The sequence below is a fragment of the Symphodus melops genome (assembly GCF_947650265.1).
Source record: "Symphodus melops genome assembly, chromosome: 19".
NCBI lineage: Eukaryota > Metazoa > Chordata > Actinopteri > Labriformes > Labridae > Symphodus > Symphodus melops.
Genome location: NC_136709.1, coordinates 19,314,578 through 19,331,485, shown reverse-complemented (window position 1 = coordinate 19,331,485; position 16,908 = coordinate 19,314,578). Strand labels below are relative to the sequence as shown.

Below are 16,908 nucleotides of genomic sequence, written 5' to 3'. Positions count from 1 at the left end.
AAAACAACACCAACCTAAATCTTGAGAAACTGCGTTGGCCTCTGAACATCTGCCTTGGCTGCTGTGAACCAGGAGAGAGATGAAAGGAGGAGGTAAAATAGAGGTGAGCAGAGTAGACAGTGATGGGGACACAGAAAAAAAGCTCCTCTGCAGATTTGCTGCTGTCGTTGTTTTAAGTGAGAGTTACCGCCACCTTACGTAACGTTGTGTAACTCTTCGGATCGCTGTCGCCTCTTAAAGTGTGTGACTCCATGTGGCAGACGCTGCAGACGCACTCCGCTCCGAAGAGTGTGTGACGTAAGGACAGTGTGTTTATGTGTGTCCAGGCGAGGCCTAAGTGCTGCTGAAAAGGAAAAGCTACCGCCTCAATAAAAATCATAACTACCAGATTGGAGGTAATAGAATTAATGTGTCCCCTCGCGCTGTAAACTGATTCAGATCTCGCCGCTGTGGACACGCCGTCCTCAAGGGAGCGGTAGTGAAGCGCCGCGGCGTCGGCCCGCCTTGATACCGCTCCCTGCTCGAGGTATCGATCCAAGTGTAATAACACCCGCTCCGCTCTTAGACATCCCACAATGCTATCAATCATTGCTTGCTTTTGTTGTTTTGTACTGCGGAGGATTTGCCGCTGTACTTAAAATGAATGGCTGCTTATTTTGGAGCCATGTTGGCCCGTGTGTCCTCACTGCCGGGTCATACACGTCGACAGCCACAGACTTAATCTCCGAGCGCTGAGTCTGTTTTTTTGTTGTTTTTTTTACATAATCTCATGCTAAGTAGCCAGCGAGCTAACTGTTGCCAAACGTCTTTGGTGTTGAACCACAAGCAGAAACTCCAAACCGATCAGAAGAGATAAATCATCTTAACGTTGAAGATCTTATGAGCGGTGAAATGTCAGACACTTCAAGTCTGCTAATATTTGGTTGTCAGGAGTGTTTCTACGTCGGCATGCAGCGATGTAAACAAAACTGTGACTTGGCATCAACAATTTATTAGAAAAAATCCCAACATTTTGATCCCTCTGAACCTTCATTCTGAAAAGTCATGTTCTGGATTTAATCTTGTTTAATGTTCGACAGGCGGGCGTGTCACTTCGCTTCAGCTCTAACTCTGTTTGTTTACCAGATCGACTGAAAGTTAAGTAGCGTCAGCATTTCCAACACGGCCACCACCATTGTTGGGTTTCAGAATTCCTTTAGCATGTGATAAGCGGTAGCTTAGCAAGCACGCCCTATCTGAAAAGCTGTTTTGCCGGGTTTGCTATATCAGCAGATTAAGATGTCTGTTTTGTAAAACATGGCTGGAAGGTGAAACATGTGCTCTACTCTTGAAAGTTTTCATTGTTGTGTTTGGCAGCTGGAAAGTCTGCTGGGCTCTGAACATGATACATTTTCAGTTCAACTGACTTGATTGCAGTGGAAAGTTGGCTCAGTTATATGGAAAAAAAAAAAAAAAAAAGGTATGTGATAAGCAAAAATGTGCCGGAGCAGACGAGCGTGCAGGTATGAGATTTATCCTCCAGATGTGTCTGTTATCTCTACAATCTGCGTCTCTCTTTCAACCTCATTAGACTGGTTCCAGTTTGGGCCTTCAGGGGAAATAGTAATTAAAAATGATGGTCCACACATTTAAGAAATGACTTTTTCTTAATTATTCCAGCACAGTCTATTTCCAGTGTAACTATGCCGCTGACTCACCCTGAGGCTCGGTGGCCCAGTTTGTTGGTGTTCACCCAATCCCTATTCAAACACGAGGGTCTGGATTAGACTGAGCCATGCACGTGTCACACTGGAACATGAGTGATTTGCAGAATGAAAAAAAACCCAAAAACAAACACTGAATGACCGTTCTTTAAGTCCAAATTAGGCTGGTTTAATCTTCTTATATTTTGATCCCAAATACCATCACAGAGCTGAACTATTCTGTGGATTACAATCGTGGATTTGTCGTATCTCAGCGCCTCTGTGATAAAATAACTGTGCTGGCTTAAAGGCAGAACCAGATCAAAACGGAGCGAGGATAGTCTGTGGATTTAAATGGAGTGGACAATGACAAAGTCTGCTTTCAGATACTGAATCAGGACGGCAACCAATACTTAAATATGCAGTATGTAAGTACCACCACCAGGGGGCTTTCAATCGACAACAAAAAAGGACCTCAAGGCTTGTGGGGAATCATGGGAGTGATTCTCTCTGCTACCCTTTAAGGTAGTGGTGATGTACTGTTGTGGTAAACTAACAACAAACACTTTGAATCATTTACAGCACATGGCAGATTAAAGCGCAGCACGGCATGCGGCACTCGATTCTTGGACACCCGATGTACAGAGGCCATAGTCCGCCAGGCAGGAAGCTCGGGTTCAGTCCCGCCTGTGTTTCCCTCTCTCTCTCTCTCTCTCTCTCTCTCTCTCTCTCCAAAAAAGCCTACAAAAAGCCCCAAATTGAACCTTTAAAAAAGCTCTCAATTATCTTGTCTTCATGATTGTCGGAACCCAAAATTGTATTTGAAATTGAAACTCGATTAATTTCCCGGCCCTAACTGTTTTGTTTTTTATCAAACAATGAATCAGTCAATTATACTGTATAAATGTAATAATCTAAATCAAATCTGAGGCGGTTTTTGCTTCGCCATATTAGCTCAGTTCATTTCTCCCTGGGCACAAACGTGTATTGATGTATTTTTAAATGACATTAAGGCCCCTTGTTTTTCATTTTTTTCTGCGTGCATGATTTGTTGATTGCCGTCACGCTGCCGATCAAAGGAAAGACGGGGGCATGTCTGTGTGTTCCAGCTGATGTGACTTGTTCCCTCTCTGCACCGACGGAGAACAAACAGATGAATATGTAGGTCTTTACGTAACTCCCCTCACTGCACAATGAGTTGACAACAATGAAAGTCATCAGCACTTTGAAGCTCGGGAACATCGCAGTTTGAGCTCAGTTTGCTGAAAATACATTGAGAACGGGGTGTTTGTGGGAGGGATGATTCGATTGAAATGTAGTTGGCTTTCAGCGTGTTTATCAGTTATTGTGCTGACAGGGCGAACAGAACAAGCTAATTGCCAGTGATCCTTGCACTTTGAAGACACGTAATCCGTCTTTTACATAAGATGGGGAAACACTGAATGCTGCCTCTTGACTCATTCATGACTGAAAAGAGGTGTGAAGTCGATACTCTGCCGGTGTTTTTTGTCCTTCTTCCCTTCCACACTAATCTTAAAAAGAAACACGGACGACGTCTCCTAACTCTCCTCATCTCATCTCTTTCACACGATGGTTCCGTCTTGACCTCGAGTGACCTCGCCGTGGTTCTCAGTGTGAGTCATGCCCACAGTTACATCCTGATGCCACTGCGATGACAGTCTTTCTGTTACCATCAGGAACATAACTGCTTCATTAGCCAAGAGGCAATCTGCTGAAGGACGGCCCTGCAGGCGCCAGAGAGGCCTCTCTGTCACGGCCACTTTTTTCTGTCTCTGATTGGCCTTTAAGTCAACTGAACTCTTACTCCATAATTGTTTTTTTTTTTAAGGATATGTTAATCTCCTGATTGCCAACTTTGTGTCTTGAGAAATAAGCTCATTGGTTTTATTTATTATCATTTTGTATTTCATCTTCTTCATCAGGGGGGACATTGTGGTTTTACACTCACACACAGAGGCCCGACTCACAAACAGGAAGTGCGGCCCTGCGTTAGCGGAGAGATGTCAGAGCGGAGCCGCGGCACATTGCTACACCAGAGCGGTTTTGGGGTTTCAGTGCCTTGCTCAAGGGCACCTCTCCGGCTACCAGACCAACTTCCACATCGTGATCCGTGTCGGGACTTGAACCGGTGACCCTCTACTTCCCAACCCAAGTACCTACAGACTGAGCTATCTGCCTCATGTGGCTGAAGTCCTCACATCATGGCTCATGTTCAGCTCCATCTCATCACATGTTGCTGTTCAAACACTGCATGTCAGTCAGTGTATTACCATGGGGAAATGATTAGCAGCATCATTAGCATTCTCCCTTCACTTTCCACTCCCTCAAACATTTGATCAGCCATCAAAAATAATTTGTTTGCTGCAACTGTTTGATCGTTGTGAAAGTGTGACAGCTTTTATTTTGGTAAAATTGGAAAATGATAGAACTGCACCTTTCCCTGAATCTTCGTCTCGCATGGTGAACATGAACAGTTTTCACTTTTTTTCCATCTTTATGTCATCTCGAAGCTGTCGCTGTTTAGCAAAGTGGGTTTCAAAAGCGTGGCGATTGCTGCCGAAACTATGAAACGAAGGAACTTACTTCAGAACAGATCGTCGCCAGCAGAGCTCAGATAACATTTGCGGGTGTAAAATGGTCGCACGTACTCATGCGTGACTCTCAAACATGGCAAACTTTTTCCTTCTTTTTTTTTTGTTTGTGCTGCTGATGGCTCATTTGGTGAATCGGGCCCCCGCAGGCTGGCTCACACGTGCATCAGCAGGAGGACGTGAGGAGAGGGAGGAACTTCCAGCCTGTTGAGCGACACCCCCGGCTGTTATGTAAAGGTGACATGGAGAAAGACGCGGTCAGCACTCGCTGTTTGAAAAAGCCGAGTCGTGGTCTATTTGAGAGCGGTGACTTCACACCCAATCCTCTGAGCTGCCTCGGCCTCAAACACAGCCGGTGGATAAATATAGCCCATAAGATGACCTCACTATTTCTTCATCCTGTTCTTTATTCTACACATTTTATATTTGATGTGGGTACCTGGCTTGTTGAAAACGAGCATACAACGTTCCCTTCTCCTCCCTCACCTGTTGTCCTGCAAATACAATAATAACAGGTGCGAGATCAAGCAGTGAGTGTGTGTCGGTGTGAGTGTGTGTTTGGTACACTCGAGCTTTGCTGACAGGCTTTGTCCTTCAGCGGTCTCAGATTCTACCTGTCACATTATTTTGCAGACGTTGCCTCAGCTCGCGGGCGTGTGTGTGTGTGTGTGTGTGTGTGTGTGTGTGTGTGTGTGTGTGTGTGTGTGTGTGTGTGTGTGTGTGTGTGTGTGTGTGTGTGTGTGTGTGTGTGTGTGCATACCTGTACTGATAACTAATTATGGCAACACAGTGAAGAGCTCTGCACACACATGTATGTACACACACTCTGTGTACACAAAGAGAACAATGAAGGCAGTGAAGGGAACGTTACCTCTGTAACTGAACACCCCTCCTCTTCCTCCTCCTCTTCTCCCTCTGATTCCCTCAGGATGTCCGCTCATAGAGAACGCATAAATTAGTGATCGAGCATGCTCACTCACCCACGGGTGTATCAGCATCAGTGTGTGTGTGTGTGTGTGTGTGTGTGTGTGGACAAGAACAAAAAACGACATGCTATTGTGGAACCTGATCTTTGTAGCTTTCCCACATCTCAGCTCATGCCAGAACATCCATTTAGCTAAAGGAGGTGTGTGTGTGTGTGTGTGTGTGTGTGTGTGTGTGTGTGTGTGTGTGTGTGCGTGTGCGTGTGTGTGTGTGTGCGTGTGTGTGCGTGCGTGTGTGTGAGAAGGATGACATTATCGCTCATCACTCTTGGAGTTTGATGACATGTGGGTCATAGCGGCTGGCTAACACACACGGAAAGTTCACTGTTTGAAAAAAACAAGTGCTCTGTTTTCATTCTCAAGCTGATTATATAAGCTCTGAAAACAAAGAGAAGTTCACAGTCAATTCTCTGGTTAGTAAGAACTCCAGCGTAACACTGATGTACGAGCTTTTCATTTTATTGTTCTGTGGCACAGATTTATAATCCTGTATTTTAATCTCTCGTTGACATTACTGTTGTGAATATAACACGGGGCTGTCAGTGACTGGACACTTCATCCACACCTGTTTGGTGGAGAGGTTCGAAGCCGTCACGCACGAGGATGAGAAGTTTTTAGAGCGAGCTTTGTTCTAAACAGTGAAGGTCATTTCACCTTTTTTTTTTTTTTTTTTTCCGATCCTGGCATCTAAATAAACCCCGTCGAAGTTTCCCTCCACTTGCTTGCTCATCAAATTTGGAGTGCAGCTCCGCACACAGGTGAAGGTGCAGACCAGGTTTTTCTTCGCAAAACTAAAGCAGGGCAGAATGTGGGGGCGCTGTTAGCGATAGCGATGCAATCCATTCTTAGTGGATCTGTCCCTGAATGTGTATGAATCCCTAAGATGACCTGATACAAGGTGTTATGCATGTAGAAGAGGGGGACTTAACACAACTTTTTTTTTTGTAGTCTGTAGATGTGCGAGATTCAATTTTAAATTCACACGTTTAATTGGCCGTTCCCGTATAGTCATGACTCTTTCCTTTTTTTGAAATTCTAAAATTCCTGCCGATAAGCAGGTCTGTAATCCGCCTGAACACGCTCAAAAAGGAGTTCAGAGATATTCATTCATTCCTGACTCGACCTTCCTTTGCCTCTCTAATAATGCACCATGTATGGTAAACTGCAAAGCTGGCTAAAAGTGGTATCACAACGCCTGGAGGGGAACTCAGCGCTGACGCTCAGCCAGGTACCCCGAGGCGCCCAGATGCACGTACACGGAGGGGGGGGGGGATAACCAGCTGTAAACAAACATGGAGGCCGGATTCTGAGTAAAATCATGGAGTCTTCTTATTCTTAAAACGCTGCTTGTTTTGCCACAGTGTACACGACACTGCGGCGTCACTGTGGTTCACGGCGTGCTCCATCATTAACAGCTCTGCATGTGTCAGACGTCGTGATTGTGTCGAAGAAGGAATGCAGACATTTCTGACAGAACAGCTCTCGACGATGTTTTGAATTAGACTCCAGTACACATTTATACCATTCATTAATGGACCATTTAATCAAGTCAATTAATCAATCAATCAATCAAAGATAAAAAAAAAATTGTTTTTAAAATAAATCAAAAAAAATTATTGGTATAAATGTATTTATTTTAAAATCAAAACAACTTAAACATGACATGAACAGATTTCTTCTCATGTTTGTAAAAATACCTGCGATCATTTCACAGGTTCATGTGAACATGATGTCATAAACACTGTCATCATGGAGGGCTGACAGCAAACAAAGACTGAGACCACTGATGACCTGGTTTCTGCCATCATGAAGCTAATGTGCAGAGGCACACACACACACACACACACACACACACACACACACACACACACACACACACACACACACACACACACACTCCAGGTGCTGTCTCAGCTGAACAGATCACACTGTCTTAACAAGACGGAAGATTTATGCAGACAAATAGTTTCAAGCATTGAATGAATTTTAAAGGCAAAACATCATTTTCACTTCAACAGTAAAGTGATTAAAACGTCTTTGTTTGTAAAAGAACCCGAGCAGAACACAAACTTCTGAATCAGGCCTGTGCTGTTTTTGACTCTCCTCTCATCAAAGTGAAAAAGTCAGACAATAATGCGTCTTTGTTCTTGGAAAGAAGACGTTTCATGGTCACGTAGGCGCCTTGTGCTGCGACGTGGTCGGCTTGGAAATGAAGAACATGTCATGCCTGTGGATTACTCCGAAAACCAGCTCTGGCAGCGGCCTTTTCCGGTCGCCCTCCCGCTGAGCTCCTTGATTGAGTTGAGACCCGAGGAGGCACACTTTGCACCTGTGGAGAGGACCGAGAGATAAAAACATGGGGGGGCGGGAAATATATCATGTGAGTGTCGTTACAGACATCATGCGGTTAAAAAGGAGGCGAGAAACTAAAAAAACAACACCAGACAAGATGGCAGGAAATTGACAAGAAGTCGAAAGTTGAATTCACTCGAGAGTCTTGTTGACGTTTCTGTCACTGTGTTTACATTTTTTTAGACTTCTCTACACGGCCTGACTCAAAGGAGCTATGTAAATGAAGTTAATTCTATTATTAGCACTTTTAAAGGAGATCTATTATACTCACTTTCACCATTAATGATGTCATTCTGGGATAGCAATTGAGTAACGTTGCGAGTTGTGTAGCTCAAAAAACCTTTTCTGTCTGATACTGGCGTCAGTTTGATCGCTCATTTCAGCCTCTGTCTGAAACGGTTCATTTGAGCTCCTGTCTCTTTAAGGCTCCTCCTCCCTATGTGCCTACTTCCCTCTGATTGGCCAGCTCTTGTTGCTTTTGCAGGCAAGTGTAAGTGACCTACCAGGGTGGGCGTGTCCTATACAAGTTAGCTCCACGCTTTGCTCTAGTACGTCTCGCAAAGTTCTCGAAACGTCTCGTCCAGAGCTGCAGTGAAACCACGTTCGAGGAAGTGCCGCGTCACAAACACGGATCATTGAGTGATTAACCTTGTGTGCGTTTTCTGTTTCTCTCTTCTCCAGGAGAGGTTCGAGGCGTTGTTTAGGATCTACGATGAACACACGACTTTCCAAATGTTCAAAAGCTTCCGAAGAGTCCGGATCAACTTCGGCACCCCGGAGGCCGCTGCCCGCGCTCGCATCGAGCTGCACGAGTCCGAGTTCAACGGCACCAAGCTCAAACTCTACTTCGCCCAGGTGAGGGACAGATGAGGGGTCACGGGAAGGTCAAGCACAGGGGGCTCGGCCTTCATGTCACCCCTTCTCTTTTTTTATATCGCGTGCCGTCTGTCTCTGAGCGGCACCTGAATGCCTCCTCATCCCAACAAACACTCAGTCAGTCACATGCTAATGCACACAACTACATATATTCTGGATTTTTCTTCCACCTGTGTGCGCGTGTGTGTGTCTGAGTATGTGTGTGTGTGTGTCTGAGTATATGTGTGTGTGTGTTTCTGTGTGTGTGTGTGTGTGTGTGTGTCTGTTTCCTGCGGCGTAGAAAGGAAAGACGAACAGAGGGATGTTTGTTTGCAGTTCAAACGCAAAACAAGAAGAGGATGTCTCTTCAGTGTGATCATGAAGTCGTTATACATTTAATTACTCATTACTCAAGATGTGTTTACAGCATCAATTAAATGTGTTAGTAAGAAAACATTACATCAGTTAGTCCCTTTTTATCATTTTTCTGCTTCACTTTAAAAAAAGCAGTTCTAAGAAAAAGGACCAAGGTGCTTTAATTCAAGTTGAAACTGTCGTACATCTCTCACTGTTTCTATAGAAACCATTCAGTCAAGTCATTACTATTGTTGTTGCTTTATTTTAAAAAAAAACAGTGTAAACATTCTTGAATTAGCAAACATGCTAATTGGTATCTGCAGGGTTCAGAACCCAGCTAACACATACAGCATGTTCAAAACAGATTAACATTATTCTACATTATAGTTTTGAATGTGTGTTTTAGGACTATGAAGGATTTCACTGGTCTGACAGGAGGCCACATGCAGGTTTTTTTATTATAATTAGCAACTGTCAAAGCAGTCATATTCTGTCTTGATAAGGACTTGGAGAGTTTGAGACTAAAACACTGTTCCCATCATGCCCCCTTTCTCTCTTAGATTCAGAACGGGGACGAGGACATTGACAAGGCGTACCTGGCCCCGCCTCAGCCTGTCAAACAGTTCCTGATCTCACCGCCTGCTTCACCGCCTGTGGGCTGGAGCCAGCGCGAAGACGCTACGCCCGTCATCAACTACGACCTCCTGTGTGCAGTAGCCAAGCTAGGACCCGGTAAGTACTTCTTGTAGCATCAGATACAGAATAACTCCCAGAAACAGCATGAAGGAGAAAGTGCACGATGAAGGTGTAAGAAAAAGAAAACTCACGCCTAAACTCAAAAAGGGCTAACAGTGAACCAACATCACTCCATATTTAATCGTCTAACTCTAATGAACTCTAATAATCACTTTCACTGCACCACGAATAGATGCATTTCTTCAGTTCCCATCCATTTTACAATTCCGGCAAAGGTTTGAATTGTGTGAGCTGCACAGCTCGACCCCGTGAGGTTTAAACGCTCTAAGACCTCGTTCCCCTGCAGCTTGTTTGCTCAGATTTCATTCAGGCTGTTGTTGCCTTGTGGGTAAGATCTTAGATTGCAGACACCTCTCTGAAATGTCACCTGACGCACATTAAAAGGTCTGCTCTGTGCACGACGTCGTCCTGTTTGTGAATGCAGACATCACCTCTAAGTCTTTATTCAATTTAACAGTGTTTGTGTTAAATTAACAGTGTTTATATCTTTTTTTTTTTTTTTCAAAAGCCTGATTAAACTTTCTATATGCTCATAAACATGCACACTGCACACTCTCCGTCCCATAGGATCACTTCTGACACATTACCATGGCAACACGGGGCATCAGGAAATGGCTTTGTCCTTCGCTTCACATCCTAGAATCAGATTAGCGGCGGGCTGCAGCACAGTGCGCTGACTCCCTCTGTCAACCCTCCGCGGTAACAGCACGTCTCCCATTCAACGTCCGTTTTCCTGTTTGGCACCGAAGAGGAGGAAAAAAAACAAAAAAAAAACGATGAGACCAATTTCCTCCTGTCTGCCAGCTGTCTGATCTCATCTCCATGGCAACTGTGATACAATCTAGCAAGTGCATGTTTTCAATCTGAGTCCGCTGAGTTTGGCATCTGCACAAATAGCAGGGCTATTCAGAGGCAAGCGGTTTTGTTTTCTCTTGAAGGCTCGTCTAAGCGGCTGTCTGATCTCACACAAAGGACACACAATCACTCTGTCATGTCAAAATATCCCACATGTGTAATAAAGAGCAACGCAAAGACACAATAAAAGCTGCAAAGGCTGCCGAACCTGTTTGACTGTAGAAATATCTGCAAACATATTTCTGCACGATGGTTTCAATTCGATGATTAAAGATGATCTAAATAGCCGCTCTTCCATCTGAAATGTCGGTCAGACGTAATCAAGCGCCAAATGTTTATAAGATAAGATCTTGAAAAAAAGAGTTTAGGGAAAAACCTCCTGCCAAAAATGTTTCAATCAACCAGCTGGGAATCGTAGTTTCTAGAAAACTATTCTAAGAAGAGTCAATTGGACCTCTCGGCCAGGACTCTCTTATAAATAAAGTTCTTCACCTCCATGAGCTTCTCCTGGTTTAATACTTTTATTTAAGATATGATAATGATATGAAGCTTTGGCCTCACCTTCAGTGACCTTTTGATCCAGTAGATGTCGCTCTTGAGTCAGTGTAGTCACCATGTTGCAGTTTTAAGGATCAAACTAGCTGCTGATCTGAGGTCTGTAGAAATTTAAAGTTCTTTAAAAAGCGGTCTTAAAACATTGCTTTTCTCTCCAGCCTTTGGCTGCTAGCTTATCTTTGTCTCTTTTGTTTGGTTTATTATTTTTAATGAGTGTTTGTTTGTCTTTATTTCTTCTGTAAAGCACATTGGGTTTACGTTTGTATGAAATGTGCTGCACAAATAAAACTGAATTGAATTGAATTGAGCCCCAGCATGAAACCAAACGACTGAAGCCTCGCCCTCATCCAGCAACACACCTCCAACCCCCCCACAAAATGGACTGTATTGTTGTGTTAGCAGGCTAATGTTAGCACATTTTAGCGTCACATTGCACATAGAGAGAGACATTTACAGAAGATTTAATTTCTGCTTTATCTGTGTGTATAATGTTGCATGTCTCCTCTGTAATGTCTCCTCTGAAATCTTTTATTTGGCTGATATTTGACTTGTCTCTCCTTCACCTCCCTTCTCTTCCAGGTGAAAAGTACGAGCTCCATGCGGGCACAGAGTCCACCCCCAGCGTGGTCGTCCACGTATGCGAGAGCGAGACGGAGGAGGATGAGGCGGCGCGGCCAAAGCAACAGATCGTCCAGACCAGACGTCCAGACGGACCCCCGAAAGTCTTAAACTAGAGAGGCCTCCCCCGACGACATCAGCGCGGCCCCCGTCCGCCCCTTAAAAAAACCCGCGACACACCTGCCCTCTCTCTCTTGTCTCTGCACTCACAGAGAGCGTCGACGCCCCTCATTTCAGTTCAACTACAAGCAAAAACAACAACCAACAAACATTGCTCAAAGACGGTGTTTGTGGGGAACGTGGCGATGGAATGAGGTGGCTTGAATGGGGATGGATGAGAATCACACACACACTCATCACATTCTGCGGACAGCGTGGGGAGCGGCAGCCACCACCAACCCCCCCCTTTTTTCAGCAAGAGGGGTCAGGAAGAAAACCTGTCCCAACGCAGGCACCTGTCACTTTTCACACACACTCAGCTCTCATTGCTCGTCAGAAGTTCACTCGTTCGTTATCTTGTTAGCTTCGACCTCTCCTCGTGTCTCACTGTCGTTTGTACGTCGTTTGAGGTTCACCTCTACGCAAAGACATTTTCTCCTTTTTTTTTTTTTTTTTTACAAAGAATTACATTTTCAGACAACTTCTACAAATATTGACGTGCATTTGTTTTTTTTTGTTTTTTTTTTTTGTTTTTTTTTCATTTTCATATCTGCCGGGTCTGTCGCTTCAGCTCGCATCAAGATTGAGTGTGTGATGTTTCCGCTCCTGTCTGCATGTATATACTGTATAACTAAAAACACATACAGAAACACAAATACTAACCAGATATATCCAGAAAAAAAGGAACTTATTTAACATGACACACAGCACGAAGCGCCATATGTGACTAACAACGTTGTGGTGGTTTTTCTGACTCTCTTTCTTTCTTTCTTTCTTGGCTTGTTTTTTTTGTTTTTTTTTATTTTGTCTTTTTATTTGGAGAGGTGTCGTTTTTTCGCTGAACTACTTCGATGTGTATTCTTACGATGTATTTGTTACCCAGATACTTTTGCATGCCTAGTTACTTCTGTAGACGAGGAGCTGAGGTGTATTTTTATCGTTGTTTGTGTCGACAAGGAGGTGGTGGCGTGACAAATTTTTCGAGGGGTCAAAGTGCATATCCCTGTGCAGAGATTGAAGTGACATCTAAAGGGGGACAAAAAAAAATGTCTAAGAGAGACGGTTCAGTATTCAACGTGATGGAAAATCCGCGTTTGTCACCTTTGATGGGATTTGACGAATCAGAGACAGTTCATCCCCGTCGTTTTCTTCAAGGGGTTTGAAAAGCTGATTTCCTGTTGTAACTCACATCTCTCATGTCTTATTCTGTTTGATGAAACTCACCTTCCTGTGACAGGTATCCTTCTGGAAACCTTTTACTAATGTTTTTTGGGTTTTTTTGCACTGATCTTCAAGCAAACATGGGGGCTTTTCTCCGTCTCCGTCAAAGAATACCGTGCTGCTTCTCGATGTAAATAACCCAGCGATATACATTGGTGGAATAGTCCTTTTTTTTTTTTTTTTTTTTGCTGGGTAAAAAAGGGAAAAATGAAAAAGCCTCATGAGATACCAACCAAAGCATCCACTCACCTTACAACTTCATTTCTTTCGTATTAATGGATTAACTTTGGTTCAAATAGCAGAAAAGAAATCATTTCACATTTCAACATGTCAGCTGCACTTTCCTTTTATATTCTTTTGAGCAGTTCTAATCCAGATGAAAATCCTACAAATCTCCATAAACTCCCAGTATGTTTCCGACTCATCCTCCATATCAGTGTTTTCCCTCCCAGATTTGAACGCTTCAGAAGCAGCAGGTTAACGTTCCTAACAGGGCTGTTTGGGGCGTCTCAGCAGTGAGTCTGAATCGTATCTGTCATGAAGCAGCATGAAATCGAACATGACTATTTTTTACTCTATACATTTCTGCTTTATATTAATATCGAGCAAAAGAGAAGTCTGTCTGCATGTGAGCACTTTAATGTTTTGTTTCCTTCAAACAAACACAAAGTAGGAAGCACATGTCATTTCTTCTGTTTCTTTCTTGTGTTGCTTTTTTTTTTTTTTATCTTAAGCCAATCACCTTGTTAGCCTTTTCACCAGCATACTGCAGTGAGAGAAAAAATGCTCCACTTCCTTTTTGCTTGTGTGAACTGTTGAGAATTTTCAGGCCTTTGTTTTTGATCAAAAAGGGAGCGAGCGGCTGTAAATGCATGGACATGGACGGGCTTTTAAAACAAGGCAGGGTGACTCTATACAAAACTAAATCTGTGTCTTTGTTTTCATGTTCATGTCGTCTCCTTTGAAAAGCATTGTGATGGCTGAGTGCAGTTTTATTTATGCACCGAAGTCGAAGCCGTCGTGTTTATCTGAGCTGACAGCTGATTGGATGAACTCCAATGTTAAAAGAGGAAGATGCTGGTGAAGATTTTTGTACTCTCTGTGGTCATGGTGTTTTAAACTGGGTGGTCACAGTTGAAATGAAGATGTATATTTATGTACATATGCCAAGTGTTTTTCTTCTTCTTTTTTTTCTTTTTCGGTTTTGTTGTTGCTGAGGCCATGTCCCAGTGTGCAGTTTGTTACAGCTTCTCTTGGCAATGATGTGATGGGAAAAAAGCAGAAAACTAAAAAAAAAAAAAAAAAAAAAAAAAAAATAGAAAAAACACAAAAAAGTTTAATAATAAGTCCTGAAGATGCTCGATCAAAAAAAACCAACTGTCATTGTGTTGTGTTCAACTTGGACTCTGTTTGAATGTTTTCTTTCATTTTCTGGAGAACGTCTACTAAAAAGGTCAATAATGCCGTTTGTCACTGTTGTACCGTTTCTGTTCAAATATGAATATTGTGTCTTGTATTGTAGGATTCAGAAAACAAAGTAGCAAAACAAGCAATAATTTACAGTTCTATGATACCGCTCTGTGTATTTTCATGTTCTGTACTTATTTCTCAGAGGTGGTCTCTGTCTCTGAAAGTATCCGCTTCTATTTGTGTAGTATAATAGCAATTTGTTTCACATAGAGAAATACATAAAGACTTATTCTTAAAAGACATTCTCAGTGGTGTTTATTTTAGGAGCCACACAAATACAGGAAAAAGAAAACTGATTTCCCTTTTTGTCAAGCGCTGAAACAAAGCGGCGAGGAAGGCGATCACACGTGAAACGAGGTTAAATGAAAGTCAGAAACTAAACGCCGCCACTTCATCATAATTTATTACAGCCGTCCTCCTTCATGCACGACCTGCTCCGACCGCCACCTCGGCGACGAGGAAGTGTGGACGACAGGAAGTGGGGGAATAAAAAAGAGAAATCCTGCCTGCACATTCTCCCATGTGCTTTTTTTCTTGTAAAGCGTCTCGAGATTTGGCGCTGTACAAATAAAGATTAATTGATAGATAGATTAACGATTGGCCGATGTGTTGGTCTTGACTGTTCCACACAAAGGCTATAAAACACACAGAAAGGCCTTGACCACCTCAGTGACCTGAAAGCTAGATGGATGGATGGATAGCGCAGTGAAATGAGCTGCAGCTACTTCTCCGGCCTGCCGTGGTGTCATGGAGACGATACATATCCCGTCCTTTTTTTTCACGTGCATCTTTTCGCCTCAATCCAGAGTGCGTCTTTACACCTGCCTTGAACTGAGCCGGCCTTTTTTATCAGCTTGTCAAGCTGCATGGTCTTCCTGTCGACCATGTTGCCCCCCCCCCACCCACTCATAACATGCAGACATATTACTCAAGAAAAAGAGTGGGCTCTGTCCCTTCCGGTAGATAGCATCAGTGTTCGCAGCTTTTTATCGTTTTCGTTGCTTTGTAATGTTAGCGTTGGGCAATGCTGCAGTCGCTTGCACTTTGCACCTCATATCCCTCCCAAGGACCTCTCAGCAGTTAATATCAGGTCAAAGCCTGCCTGTGATTGGAAGGACGCTGACAAGCAAGGTTGAGTAAATGATTCTTTCAGCGAGGAAAAGGCGACGTGAGACATGTCAGACGCTCAGTGAGGTGGCTGTGCAGCCGTGACCTGTTTCCACTGTTGTCACGTCAGGCATGACAAAAAGAGCGATGACTGCTCGTGAATTCTATGACAGGAGACTGTTCATGTCCTACTTCCTCTCTGTTATTGTGTAAAGGGAGGAAAACAAAAAATACCTTTTTTCTTTTTTTTTAAAGTTTGTTTTCGAAAGCACGTTTGGCAACTTTAAGGTTCGCTCACAAAAGACGTAAAGATACACATCTCGGAAGAGCAACGAGATGTTTCATAATGCAAAGATGGATGCTTCCTGATATTGAGTGTGAAGACGCAGGTTTGGAAAGGGTCAGAGGTCGTACCTGTTACCCGAGCCACAGCTGCCGCGCTCACAGGTGAACACAAACGACAGCTGTGAGTATTTTATAGGTAGAGAAGGACACACGAGCAGCTGTGAAATAGTCAGTGCCGCCTTGTTTCCGCTCACAGAAAGCTCTCTTCACTGTGCGTGGAGGGAGGAATTCCTCTTTACAATGACCCTCACTGTTCAACCTTAAGATGTGTTGCACCTGAGAGGAACAAACCAGGTAAACCCAGCGGCAGTGAGAGTGTTCATGGGGACGGGTTTTTTTACCTCAAGTTTCCTTTACAGGTTCTGGACTTTCCACAGTTACTCAGTTTGAAAGTATCAGTTTCTCAAGCAGGAATCTTGAGTGCCGCATGAGTCACAAGGCTACAATGAGATGTACACAATGAGTTTTGAGTGAGGCTGCTGCTTAAAGGTACACATACTGTAATCGACAGAGAGTGTAAGGGCTTTATTCAGGCTGAGTCCAAACATTTCTCTCAGCTTTGACATCCTCTATGTTGATAAAGAGATAAGTAGGAGTGAGAGTAAACACTTTAATCTGGTTCAGGAAGAAAGGGAGATAAGGCTGACTTAAATGATAAGAGCTCCTCTGTTTTATAGCGTGGACATTAAGGAGTGTTTCGTCTCTAATGTTTAAATATAGATTAACGTTCCTCTCGCTCAAGAGTAAATGTTTACGCAGAAATATGTGTCAATCATTTTGTTCCCTAAAAGTACTAAGAAGGGAAGTTTTCTCCACTTTTTCCCAGTCATGCTTAAGTCTCATTCATTTCAGGGGACGTGAGATTGATCACACCTGAAGTCAATCGAGCGCTGATAACTGAGCTCCTCTCTGATTGGCCCAGTACCAGATTAGTTCATTCCAGTTTTTCCTTTTTCACAACGTTCCCAGTCTTTGTGTGCA

The 16,908-nt window shown here is 43.5% G+C and overlaps 1 protein-coding gene across 2 annotated transcripts in view; it reads left to right on the top strand.

Moving 5' to 3' along the window:
* The window catches only part of rcan3 (regulator of calcineurin 3), a 35,430-nt gene extending 20,713 nt beyond the window's left edge, over positions 1–14,717 (top strand). For both annotated transcript variants that reach the window (XM_079370418.1, XM_079370419.1), the window contains 3 exons: positions 8,311–8,484; positions 9,402–9,573; positions 11,587–14,717. In XM_079370418.1, the coding sequence (XP_079226544.1) occupies positions 8,311–8,484; positions 9,402–9,573; positions 11,587–11,741 (501 nt within the window). In that variant the 3' untranslated portion in view covers positions 11,742–14,717. The remainder of the gene's footprint in view (positions 1–8,310; positions 8,485–9,401; positions 9,574–11,586) is intronic.
* Positions 14,718–16,908: the final 2,191 nt, after the last annotated feature.